Source organism: Muscardinus avellanarius (genome assembly GCF_963383645.1).
Source record: "Muscardinus avellanarius genome assembly, chromosome: 6".
Classification (NCBI taxonomy): Eukaryota; Metazoa; Chordata; class Mammalia; order Rodentia; family Gliridae; genus Muscardinus; species Muscardinus avellanarius.
Window position 1 is genome coordinate 52,957,540 of NC_137791.1, and position 14,151 is coordinate 52,971,690.

The 14,151-nt window shown below is 37.4% G+C and overlaps 1 protein-coding gene across 1 annotated transcript in view; it reads right to left on the reverse strand.

Moving 5' to 3' along the window:
• Positions 1 to 14,151, reverse strand: part of MTTP (microsomal triglyceride transfer protein) — a gene marked incomplete at both ends in the record, with an annotated part of 57,706 nt that extends 43,555 nt beyond the window's left edge. Inside the window, 3 exons of the mRNA XM_080697326.1 lie at positions 4,891 to 5,034; positions 6,523 to 6,710; positions 14,091 to 14,151. Coding sequence (XP_080553452.1) covers positions 4,891 to 5,034; positions 6,523 to 6,710; positions 14,091 to 14,151 — 393 coding nt within the window. The remainder of the gene's footprint in view (positions 1 to 4,890; positions 5,035 to 6,522; positions 6,711 to 14,090) is intronic.

Genomic DNA, 14,151 nt, shown 5'->3' on the forward strand with positions numbered 1-14,151 from the left:
AATAATGCTTGAGCAGCCTGAAGAATGTTAGCTATGAGACACACACATATACATGCGAAATAATCGTTTTCCTAGAACTAAAAGAATGGACAAGTTATTTTTTTTCTTTTGCACAACTACTACCTCTGAAGCCTAAATTCTATTTCTTTAGAGTGCAGCAGTGAGATCCAAAGAGAAGACAGTACTCCTACCCATATTAGCTAAGTGGCAAAATTATTACTTGTAAATAATAAACCAAAACTCATGTGGTTGTTGCAGCAATAATCTTGAATTCATTATTTCACAACAGGAACTGAGTAAGTTTTATTATATTCAGGCCATAAAGCTGATTACTTCATTCAGTACTGAAATGAGTTCTGAATATCTAGAGCATAAGACTTCTCTGAATTCATGGTCCCCAGTTTCCAGAGAGGAGCAGCAGTGCAACCTGGTTACAAACCTAGGTGTAGCTCAAGGAAACCAAATCTAGGGAGGTGATCAGGAAGGGAGGCAGGACCTTTTCTGGTCAAATTTATATCTGCTCCTTTGAACTAATAGATAATCATTCATATTTTTTAATTAAGAATGAGAGGTCTATCTGCATACTTTTCTTTATTTATGCATTCCTTCCAGGCATGGTAGCTCATGCTTATAATCCCAGCATTTGGGAGGCTGAGACCGGAGGATCACAGTTTGCACACAACCTCAGCTACTTAGTGAGGCCCTCTGCAACTTAGTGAGACCCCATTTCAAAATAAAGAATAAAAAAAATAGGGCAGGGGGTATAGCTTGGAAGTCGAATGCCCCTGGGTTCCATCCCCAGACCCGCAAAAAAATTAGTAAGAAAAGGCAAAATTACATTGAGTAGTCAAAGAGCAAAAATACAAAGATCTGAGAAGGCAAGTATTATTCATTGTATTCTGGCTATGTATTTAAGACAGCATAGCTAGGAAAGGGCACACTGGAAAACAAACAAATGAAGAAATAAATGAAAAATCTGAAAGCCATTAAGGTGAGTTTAAAATGCCATGGTTCTTTTGGAGGTTTAGTGTGTGTACAGGAACCATGGTGCCAACTTCAAAGAGGAAATAAAAGGTCAATTTGTACCACATGGTTGGTTTAATCAAGAAATGGAAATCTGGCGATTTTACAGATAATTGGATCAGATATCAGGCTGAAGAAGAATTTAGCTATAACTTAAGGCACCTTTCATTTGCCAGTACTAATCAAGTCAACTAGAAAACTGCCATATTTCCAACTTAATTTATGATTTGTAGACAAAACTTGAGTTGTACCTAAACACTTATGCAGTGGCAATAAGTGATCATGGAGAAAGGCAATGTGCAGTGAATATATATCTAAGTATTTTGATGAGTTCTCTTTTACCATGTAAACATGGGAGCTTCAAATGGGGAGAGGAGAAAGGAAGACCTCAGAGCAGCTGAAAATACTTGCTGAAAACCATCCTTGAAATCACAGAAATTGCCAGTAAAACAAAAATTGCCCATCAGCAGTTTATCTCATCTTTGCATAATTCCTCTCATAGTAAGCTGAGATGACACTTAGAGTAATTATCTTTCTGATAACAATGCATCCAAAAATTCCACTTGGCTCCTTAGTCTCCAGGGTCAACTCCCTCCCCCCTACACACACAAGTATTTTATTGTATAAGTAAGAGATATGATGATGTACTTTAACCTGTGGCTATGGTAATCATCACAAATCATAGGTCCTCTGGAACTGCACACTGACATCACTAACATAATGATGTGGCAGCTCCACTCCAGCCTTTGAACAGTGAGGGCACCGAGTTCTTCAGAGAGTGTAGTGAAGACTTTGTACTCAGCTGCTAGCGAAGGAGCAATATAATGACTGGTTGTCATTAAGATTGTAAGTATCCAGGTGTGGTGGTGCACGCTTATAATCCCTGCTCTTGGGAGGCTGAGACAGGAGGATTGCACATGTTCGAAGTCAGCCTCAGCTACCTAGTGAGACCCTGTTTCCAAATAAAATATAAAATAGGTCTAGGAGTATAGCCCGGAGGTAGAAAGCCTCTGGGTTCCACCCCTAGTACCACAAAAAAAAAAAAGGTTGTAAGTACAAGATTATATATATATATATATATATATATATATATATATATATATATATATTGATACTGGGGTTCCTGGAAGCCCTTCTACCTCCGGGCTACACTCCCAGACCTATTTTTTATATTTTTTAAACAGGGTCTCTTACGCCAGCGCGGCTGGCTTCGAACCTGCGTGATCCTCCTGTCTCTGCCTCCCAAGCACGGGGATTACAAGCGTGCGCCACCATGCCCGGCCTACAAGTAATATTTTACAAACTCAAATTTTCTTGCCAAATTGGAAACCCAGGGAAGAAAAATTAACAATACTGCGAGCTGTTAACAAAGCTGAGTCATATGCAAATCTAGTGGGTGAACACAAACAGTAAAGAATGGAATAAGGAATACTACAAGTCAACCAGAGGCAGGCATTTCCCCAAAACTTCACGGCTACAAGAGAGTAGAATCGTGAAGTTCAAGCACAGACTCTGTTTCGAATCCCAGCTTCACTACTTGGCATTTGTGTGACCTTAGACAAATTTCATAGCTTCTCTTACCCTCTGTTCCTCAACTATCTCCAGAGGATGATAAAGTACTACCTACTTCCTAAGGTTGCCACTAAGATAAAAGATGATACATGTAATGTCTTCTGTGAGTGCCTGAGAAGTGCCCACTCTTTTAGCCATTATCAAGTAAACAATAAGCAAAAATTTTCTCAAAGTTTAACTTGTCTATCCCTTTATTATTTATTTATTTATTTATTTATTTATTTATTTATTTATTTATTTATTTTGTGGGTCTAGGGATAGAACCTAGGGGAATTCGACCTCTGAGCTACACCCCCTGCCCTATTTTGTATTATTTATTTTGAAACAGGGTCTCACTAAGTTGCAGAGGGCCTCACTAAGTAGCTGAGGCTGTCCGTGAACTGTGATCTTTAGGTCACAGCCTCCCGAATGCTGGGATTACAAGCGTGCGCCACCATGCTCGGCTTATCCTTTTATTTTAAATAATCTTATTTGTTCATCCCTTGATTTTACAAGCACTTACTGAATTCCCATTATGAGCAAGATGCTGGCTATATGGATATAAAGAGATCATTGCTGCCTATGAGAAACTTACTCTGAATGTGGACAACAAACCCATAGAGGATTACAACACACTGTGATAAGTGCTTTGATAGAAATAAGCTCAGGAGGCTCTAATGTTGGAAGATATGGGAATGACTCCATGGAACAATCAGTGCAAGGCCTGGCTCTGGGACTGTGGTGAGGGAACAAGTAGAAGGGCATGGAGTGGAGGGGAAAGGGTTGAAATATAAAGAGGAATGGGAATTTTTTTCTACCCCAAAGCACAATCTAGCAATGAACACAAATGACAAAAGAAAAGCAGTAAGTGCTGTGCGTGAGCTCCAAAGTGCCAGGCGTGTTTTAAAGAGGGACGGTTACTTCCGTTACTTTCAACAGGCTCAAAGGGTGTGGATTTTATGAAAAACAAAACAAAACAAAACAAAAGGGTCTGTGAGAAAAACCTGAAGGACAGTAAATATTTTGACAAGTGGAGAAGTGAGAGGAAGCAATCATGAAGATGGGGGTTCTATATTTGGTCACAGGAGAGATTATAAAAGACTCCTTCTCAAGAGCTCCTTTTTAATACTTTGTACAAATAAAAATGTGTATCCTGCCGGGCGCGGTGTAATCCCCACGCTTGTAATCCCCATGCTTGGGATGTGGAGACAGGAAGATCGCGCAGGTTCCAAGTCAGCCGCGCTGGCTTAAGAGACCCTGTTTCCAAATAAAAGATACAAAATAGGTCTGGAAGCGTAGCCCGAAGGTAGAAGGACTTCCAGGAACCCCAGTACCACCAAAAAAAAAAAAAAAAAGAAAAGAAAAGAAAAGAAAAGAAAAGAAAAATTGTGTATCCTGGTAGCAATAAAGATGCTTGAAATTTTTAAGTATTTGTTTTCATCTTTAGTCGGAATATGAAAAGTAACTATAATATTCCCTTTCTGTTTTTTTCTACTTTAGTGCCTAAACTTGAGTTTTCATCTTCACTGACACATTTTTATGTGTCTTTCATAAACAACAAACCCATATCTGTATCTTTCATAACCCACAAGTACAATGACTAATAATTCACTGAATTGTTTCTCAGTTCCAAATATCTTGACTATAAAATAGACTAATGCACACTTACAGAATTTCCTGAGCAAATTCCCAAGTGGATAGTATCGTGAGGATTCATTATTTTGATATAGTAAATGTTTTCCCAAGTCACAGTTTTCAAAGAATCTCTCTATATTTTTTAATTTATTCTCCTGTAGACATGCCATGCCTTTAAAAGTTTCAACCTTGTACTTTGGTTAGATAATATATTTCCACTTATCTAAGTTATATGATTTCATTCAAACTTGTCTACTTTCCTGAATTCACCAAATTGTGCTGTGATGACTTGATGTGATTTCATTCAAACTTGTCTACTTTCCTGAATTCACCAAATTGTGCTGTGATGACTTGATGTCTTATACTATTTTTGTAATTCTTCCTGATTTAATAAGGAATGTACTTCTTAATAATGCCTCTCATCAGTCAATAAATATTTGATTCTACCATAAAGATATTCACAAAAGTAAGTAACCAAATTGTCAAAAAACAGAAAAGAATTCAGGGCATTGATTTACTTTGGAAGCAATTTATTTGTAACTTCTATTTATTAGCTTATAAAATAATTCCGTTTACCATAAAAGTAGTGAAAACATGATTACCTCAAAATTATATTTACTGAAGAAAAGAAAAATATAAAATTGGAGAATAAAGATGGGGGAGCCCCCCCAACTCCTTTACCTTTCCACGGATTAGATGAAGGAGCACAGGTCTTTGCAGGGCTTCCAAGTTTTCTTTTCCTATGACTTTAGCTGGATTTTTTCCTTTGAAGATGCTCTTCTCTCCTCTCTGCTGATTCACATTTTCAACATTTGCATTTGTTATCTAAAGTCATGGAAAGAAGTCTATTAGAAAAACTTTCCATGTCTGTCTCCATCAGTGTCTTAGAAAATAAAATGATAAAGTAATAGACCAACTAAGGATGTAATTTTTCAATCTGTGATTCATCGAATCTTGCTATTCAATTTAAGAGGGTAGAGAAGGTATTAAAAATTAAAATTTAAATTAGGCAAAACTATCAATACTTAAAGAGCACTGTGAGTTCAGGTTTACAACTGCAGTTCAACTATGGCTTTTTTACGTCATCATCATGGTCTTTACTTGTTTTGAACAGTTGCCGTCTGCCTGGTCACTTCACTTTCTGTATTATTTATCCAAAAGGACTCCTGCCATTCTATCTCATCTACATACACATAAAATTAAAGGTAAACGATCTACTTTGCAAGAATGTATATGATGTTTTCTATAAAATAGTGTATTCTTCTTTTGAGAAATGGCTTAGGGAAATGGATAACATTTTTATTCAACTTGACAATGATCCAAAGAAAGATTGCTTGGGAAATGTGTTGCAATGAACCTTATTAACAAAGAACATCAGGAATTATTTGTTCCAAGTACTTGATCCTTTAACCTGCAGAAGAATTACTGGCTTTACTAAAGAAATCTATTGCCATTAGGTTTTGGAAAAGCATGTACAGAATCACCATATATTAAAGTTGAAAAGGTCTTATAGACTTTTTTTTTTTCTTTTACGGGTCTGGGGATGAAACCCAAGGGCATTCGACCTCCGAACTACACCCCCTGCCCTATTTTTTAAATCTTTATTTTGAAACCGGGTCTCACTGAGTTGCAGATGGCCTCACTAAGTAGCTGAGGCTGTCCGCGAACCACAGTCCTCCAGTCTCAGCCTCCCGAATGCTGGGATTACAAGCGTGCGCCACCATGCCTGGCCTTACAGACCTTTTATTTGACCTCCATTCTCAATACATGAATCCAAACCATCCCTACTGACCAAATACTGCCATGCAGAGTGGCCTTGGATCCTTCTTCAGAAAGTATGCAGAATAAGTTTACTCCCTCGATGGTAATTCTGTATGTTAAATCAAGAAATGAAGACACTTCCTAATTTATCTCCCCTTTCAGGTAGAGTAATCTAAATTGTTTTCACATGACAAGAATTATAGATCCCTCACTACCAGAGAACTCTAAGTGAACTCCGGTTTACCATTTAATATTATTATGATATATACAACTGGGCATTATACTCCATTTATTCACCAGTATGTACCTTACTGCCTGCTTTAACAATCTGGGGGGAAAAATACATTACTTTTGGTCAGCAAAGACTTCAGAACTGGTATTCTGGTACTTGTCTTCATGAAGGATAACAAAATAAATGGTTACATAACTAAGAGCATAAAATAAGTGCCGTTGAATGATATATTTCTCGCACTCTTTGCTGACTTCTGATCTTTGTGTATGAGGGTGGAGTGTTCTGCTTAGTTTGTTTTGTTTTGGGAAGGAAACGCTCACCGTGATTTGGATCAGTTGGTCATCATCACCATCAGGATTTCTCCACAGTAAGACGACATCCACATTGGATGAGATTCGGTAGCCCACGCTGTCTTGGAGTTTTCCTTTGACTCCATCAAGGAAAACTTCAGTGGAGTATGAGAGCTTGTACAGCCGGTCATTATTTAATGACAAGCCAGTTGTGTGACCTGCATGAAGAGAGTGACATGAGTCAATTTTTAATTATAAGGCACTTGTAAGGGCAGGGAACTGCTGTCTCACCATCAGTATATTTCTCTAGCTCACTGGTGATCTCTGGGAGGTTAGTAAGTATCTGCTGAATCAAAGATGGGTTCTCTTCTCCCTCTGCTGAGATCAATGGCTTGAAAAACATAAATAAACCAACTAACTAACAAATAAACAAGCTCCTATTTTGGAAAACCCTACTTTGTGTCTCTAGGCAATTATTAGGTTATCCAAATATTGCCCTACTTGAACAATAAATTATTTTTAAAGAAATCCACTGTATGCTTTTAATTATGTGATTGTGAGTTCAATTAGGGGCCCTACAGGGGATCATTTTATCAATTTAGTAAGAATTATTTGTAAAAACAATAACCATCTGTAATTAACATTTTTTTTATTTGGTGCTGGGGATTGTTCTACCTCTAAATGACATCCCCAGCCTCTTTATTTTAAAACAGGGTTTCGCTAAATTGTTGAAAGCCTTGATAAGTTTCTGAGACTAGCTTTGAAACCTGGGATCATTGTGTCTCGGCCTCCCAAGTACTGTAATTATAGGTTTGTGCCATAATACCCAGCTACCCAGCAATTAACTTTTTTTTTTTTTTTGGCACTGATCATGGAACCCAGGGGCATTCTACCTCCAAGCTACACTTCTAGCACTGTATTTTATTCTTTATTTTGCAACAAGATCTCACTAAGTTCAGAGGGTCTCACTAAGTAGCTGAGGCTGTCTGTGACCCTGCCACCCTCCTGTCTTAGCCTCCCAAGTATTGGGATTACAATAGCATGCCACCAGCCTGGTGTGGTGGTGCACGCTTGTAATCCCCGTGCTTGGGAGGCAGAGACAGGAGGATCGCGCAGGTTCGAAGCCAGCTGCACAGGTTCGAAGCCAGCCGCGTGGGCTGGTTTAGGAGACCGTTTCCAAATAAAAATGTAAAAATAGGTCTGGGAGTGTAGCCCGGAGGTAGAAGGGCTTCCAGGAACCCCGGTACCACCAAAAAATAAATAAATAAATAAATAAATAAATAAATAAATAAATAGCGTGCTACCATCCTCAGCAACAATTAACATTTTATAATGCCAGCACCCCAATATATTTTACTCAAAGTTTTAAGTACAAATGTACATTTCAGTACTACTCTTAAGTAAATTTAAATTTAAATAGTCTGTGTTTGAATAAAATGATTTTTTTTTTGGTGGTACCGGGGTTCCTGGAAACCCTTCTACCTCTGGGCTACACTCCCAGACCTATTTTATTATTTTTTATTTTATTTGGAAACAGGGTCTCTTAAGCCAGCGAGGCTGGCTCCATACCTGCTGTCCTCCTGTCTCCACCTCCCAAGCGCGGAGATTACAAGCGTGTGCCACCACGCCCGGCCTAAAATGATATTTTACTACATAAAATCCTATGCATAGATTTACATTTGTCTAGGGGAAAGTTATTTATTTATGTTTGTTTGTTCTTGTTTGCGGGTACTAGGCATCAAACCCAGGGCCTCAGGCATGCTAGGCAAGCATACTACCACTGAGCTACATCTCCAGCCCCACCAGGGGCAATTTAATATTAAATGATATACACGGTCACTATTGTGAACCTAGTATATTAATATATGGACACGTTCACACAGTTTCCAGTTCGGTTTAACATATATCTATGAAATGTAAAGAAGTAGAATCAAGTCTTTCCCAGAGTTTACTTGCAGTTTTTGGTTATATAAATGTCTTTTGTGTATTTTCTATGTATGGCTTTCTAGAAATAGTCAAGAAAGATTCAGTATAAGTCTCCCCTCAGCCTGACTGGGTTGTTCTGTCTAGTTAAGTGTAACAGGCAGCCATTACTTTTCTCCTTGAAGAACTATGTGTTTGGAGAAAGGGGAAGGAAAGAGATTAGGGCAACTTGCTCCAAAGTGAGGCAACTGAAAGAGGAAGTTAAAGTACTTCAAAACAAAAAAATAAGACAATCTCCACAAAGTCTTTACTATCTACACATAACAAACTGTTCCACTAGCTCTAGTATCTGCCAAAGCTCCTATGCCTAGTGGGGGGAAATGATCAAAATATATTGTCTCTAGGTTATGTGTACTGACACAAAAATCTAATGAGGTAAGCACTTATAATATTCATTTTACAGATGAGGAAACTGAGTAGCACAGAGATCCTGTAATTTACCCCAAATCACCCAGGTAATTAGGAGTGAAGATATGATTTAAACCCAGGCAATCTGGTCCTAGAGTTCATGCTTTTGTTCAGACTATACTCGCGGAAACTTTGAAGTGTTTTCTATTCCTAAGAAGTGAGTCAGGAATGACTTAATGAATTCATTCATTCATTCAACAAGGAAGTGTTGAGTTCCTACAAAGTTTACATTTAAATGAGGATGAGACAGGCAGTTAAAAAAAAAAGTATATAAGCAAATTTATTCTGAGTTAAAAGTACTAAATAAAGAAAACTGAAGCAGGAAAGGGGATGGGGATGCTAAAGGAAAGATGTCCGTGAGAAGGTAAAGGCTTTAAGCCAGCCACATTGACATCTATAGGAAGAGCTCCTCCTCCTGTATTCCCATTCCTTCTACTCCCTATTCCCTTCCCAGAGAAAGTAGCAAGTTCAAAGGCCCTGAGGAAGGCTCATGCAGGTGTAATGCTGGCAGCTGTGAGGTCAAAGGTGCCACAATTGAGTAAATAGACACAGAAGGAGATGAGGTCAAATGGATGCCTATAGGTGTCAGGGAGACCTGAGGACACATTTGCATAGACTTGAAGCTTGACTCAGAGTGAGATAGAAAACTGCCAGAGAATTTTAGGTGGTGACCTAGTTTGAGATTTTAGAGGACAAAGATTTTAACAGGAATCAATATTCAGGTGAAGAAAATGTGGGGTGTGTATACACAGTAAACGTGTATATACAAACTGTGTCCAAACACCAAGTCAGGCAAAACTCGAGGTATGAGACACAGAAAGCAAAGTCAGGGAACCTTGAAGGAGATGAAGTCTGTGACTCCCCTCTGCCTATTATGCATTTTAACTGGGAATTCTGCAGCAGGTTCAAACACTGGCTTTCTGGCTAGGAAAGGTATTTGGGGCAAGTAGGCCTTTTTTATGACATCTATCAAATTCCACATAGGACATAAGGAAATACATGTTGCCTTATCTAATCCTCACAGCAATTCTGAAACGTAAGCAATACATAAGATCTGACAGATGCCAAGGCCAAATGTAATTCAATAAAGGAGATATAATGCAGAAATTTATATTTAAATTTACTGGACCAAGTTTGTGGAGTACATGAAAGTGTCTTTTGATTAAAATAAATATGAAAAATTTGCAGTAAGGTCATCTTTCTTAAATTACAATACTTTCAAAACTATTGTATGATTAACTTCTTATTTTTTACTATACTGGTCCAAAAAAAAGAAAAGAAAAAGAAAAAAAAAAAGGAACAAATTCGTTCTTGACTATGACTTGGAGGATTCAGAGCACAGAAAGAAAAAGGCCTTGTTCTTCCAAAGCATTGTCCTACCTTGTCCAACAGGCCTAAAATGCCCGTTCTTTTGCCTAATGCTTAAAAAGCCTAAAATGGCTCAAAAAATTGTTGGATGATATTGTCCCTGTTATCTCTTCCTCTTTGTAAGATCTGACAATACTGGGCATTGGGGGGCAGGTAACATTTATATTATTGACTTAATTTTTTTTTTAGGTTAGTGTTCTTCAGAGTCTGTAGATAGTTTTTATTTGGAACTGATGTTAGATAAAACAAAAATAATTAATTTGTCAGAAAGGAGTCAGTATCTCTTTAATTTGCCACTCTAAGCATCTTTAGAATTTTTAAGTGACTGAAAAGCAACGAAACTCTTAGTTGTTTTTTTTTTTTTTGTTTGTTTGTTTCTTTTTGTGGTGCTGGGGATAGAACCCAGGGGCTTTCTACCTCCATGCTACACCAACAGACCTATTTTATATTTTATTTGGAAACAGGGTCTCACTAGGTTGCTGAGAGCCTCACTAAGTAGCTGAGGCTGACTTAGAACCTGTGCGATCCTCCTTTCTCAGCCTCTCAAGCACTGGGATTACAAGCGTGTGCCACCAAGCCCAGCCAAACCGCTTAGTTTTGAATGTTTTAAGAAATATTTTAAAATACTGTATTTATTTGTAAAATTTAGATAAGTACAATAGCACTGGTAATTGGATAAAGCATGACTGCAAAGCAGAAATAAGTTAAAAAGAGATTTGAAAAGATGTGTAATGGTGATGAGGGTGGGCAAAATGGAGTTTAGGATCCAAAGGAAAATTAGAAGGCTGGCGGCAAAATAAAAAAAAAGGAAGATTATAATGTAAATGGACTAAAAGGTAAGAATAGGCCAGGCACTGGGAAGACTGGAAGTAAAGGAGCCATTCAGGTTAGACACTGTCAGAGTGTAAAAGGACTGCATAAAGAAAACCCAGACACAGCACCAATAACTACACCATTCCAAAGTATAATTAAGAAAAAGTAGAGCAAAATTTAAGCCACAGAAAGTTTCTACTCAGCCAATCATACAGACCTTCTTCCATACTAATCTTAATCCTAAACCTCTCTTTCCTTATCTTTGTGTTCCAACCTGTGCTCAGTCCACTCAGATTTTAGGATTTACTAAAATAATGTAGTGGTAATTTAGGGAGGAGTTTTGAGGTGATACATGAGATACCAATATCTAGAATGACCTCATTTTAAGGTATTTTGCCAGTTAAATGTCAATTGTTACAAGAATAAAGAATACTATAATCAAGCCAGGTGTGGTGACACATGCTTATAATCCCAGTACTTAGGAAGATGAGACAGGAGGATCACAGGTCAAAGTCAGCTTCAGCAACTTAGTGAGGTGCTCAGCAACTTAACAAGACCCTGTTTCAAAATAAGAATGAAAAACAAGGCTGAAGGTATACCTCAAAGCTAGAAAGGCCCTGGGTTCAATACCCAATACCGCACACACAAAAACTCAATAATCAAATAATAGTACCTCGTTGTAAGTTATTTCATCTGGGTTAAAAAACAAGAAGCTCACAGTAACTGTTATATCTCTATTATTTTTCTCAAAATTATCGTGTTTTTATGTTTTATGTTATGAATTTATATCATTCATATTTCAAATACTCGAGTTTGACAGATAATAAAATAGTTTGTTCTTCATGTAACAATTCTTAGATGTGATAAATCTTTACTTTTTCTCATTAAAATTCTTTTCATCAAAATAAGGACTGTTGCCGGGCGTGGTGGCGTACCTTTGTAATCCCTGTGCTTGGGAGGCGGAGACAGGAGGATTGCCCAGGTTTGAAGCCAGCCTCGCTGGCTTAAGAGACCCTGTTTCCAAATACAAATACAAAATAGGTCCGGGAGTGTAGCCCGGAGGTAGAAGGGTTTCATCCCCAGTACCACCAAAAGAAAAAAACAAAAACAAAAACAAACAACAACAAAATAAGGACTGTCTTTAAATGCCATTTTTCAAACTGGTGGGAAAAAAATTATATATATATTTACTTATTTAGTGGAACTGGGGATGGAACCCAGGGGCTTTCTACCTCCAGGTTACAATTCCAGACCTATTTTAAATTTTATTTGGAAACAGGGTCTCACTTGAATTACTGAGAGCCTCACTAAGTAGCTGAGGCTGGCTTCGAACCTGCAAAATCCTCCTGTCTCAGCCTCCCAAGTGCTGGGATTACAAGCGTGCGCCACCATGCCCAGCTAAAACTGTTGAAAATATTATCTTTAATTCAAGAACCTAAAGTGTGATTTGCTTAGGTGATATAATTTAGATTTAGACCTTCTACCCTTTGCTCCAATAACAAAGTTTGCCTTTTTCTCTCATGTGAAATTTTTTCACATTAAAAATCCTGACACAAAATTCACTTCACTACAAAAAATTCACTTTATGATCAAAAGCCATATTTATCCCAAGTAGGAACTTAATGTTACTAAGTGAGTTGTTTTCTATTAGTTATTTAGAGTATATACTTTAAAAAATTGTGCCTTAGAGTGCTAAGCTGTTAGATCAACTGGTTTTACAACAGTGTACTTCTTAAGAGACTCTAATATGCTAATTTTACATAGAGCAACATTCAGAAATTCAAGTTTATAATCTAGCTGATTTAAAATAAGATTCCCAGCTGGGCTTGGTGACTCAGACTTGTAATCCCAGCATTCGGGAGTCTGAAATAGGAGGATCACTCACAGACAGCCTTAGCTATTTTGTGAGGCCCTCCACAACTTAGTGAGACCCTGTTTCAAAATAAAGAATAAAAAATAGGGCAGGGGGGTGTAGCTTGGAGGTCAAATGCCCCTGGGTTCCATCCCCAGACCCGCAAAAAATAAAAAGTAATAAAAAATAAATAAATAAATAAAATAAGATTCCAGCGAGGCATTGGCGCACACTTGTAATCCCTGCTGCGCTTGGGAGGCTGAAACAGGAGGATTGCACAGGTTTGAAGCTAGCCTCCACTATTTAGTGAGATTCTCAGCAACTTAGTGAGACCCTGTTTCCAAATAAAATACATATAAAAAATAGATCTTGGAGTATAGCCCAGAGGTAGGAAGCCTCTGGGTTCCACCCCCAGTACCACAAATAAATAAATAAATAAATAAATAAGATTCCATATTACTACATTTCATATAGCCATTTGAAAATATTCCTCTTAAAATGTTTTTTCTCTTGCTTTTTCTGAGGATATCAATGCATTTATTTTCTTTAAAATCAATTTTATCTTAAAATAGGAACTGTAACTAACAACATTATTTTTCCAAAGGTAATAAGTCTTATTTCTTAAATCGACAGCATGTAGTTTTATTTTCTTTAATTCACCAACTATGATTTTTCTGCCACTCTTGAATGGAAATGGAATTAAGTTACATGTTTTACATTTCATTCATAATTCCTTGGAAAATCAAATGCTTTTCTCATTGGGTCTAGTTCTTGATGTCACATTGCTAAGCAACTAGAAGGAAATTTAAGAACTGGAGTTTTAAAAATCCTCTTTTACAATTCAAATGAAGGGACTCCATTCAGTGTGGCCAACAGCAAGCAGTAAGTAACAATAGCTGGCATCTTTTTCCCCTTTAAAAAAAAGTAGACCAAGAATGAGAATTGAAGCAGAAAACACACTGGTCTGAGGGACTGAAATAAAAAGGAATATAGAGGTACAATTTTGAATTTAGTTTTCATTTCAACCTAGCATGCTTTCATAAACATTCCAAAGTTACAGAGTTTTAAAAATGATTTAGTTAGGAACTCTTTCACCAACACACACACTTTACACAAATATGCTATTTCCCCCAAGACTGAAATTAAAGTTTAGCATAAGGCAACACAAACTTACCTTTAACCGAAGCTGAATATGAGGAAAAGAAGCAGAGAAAAAGCACAGCAAGAAGAATCAT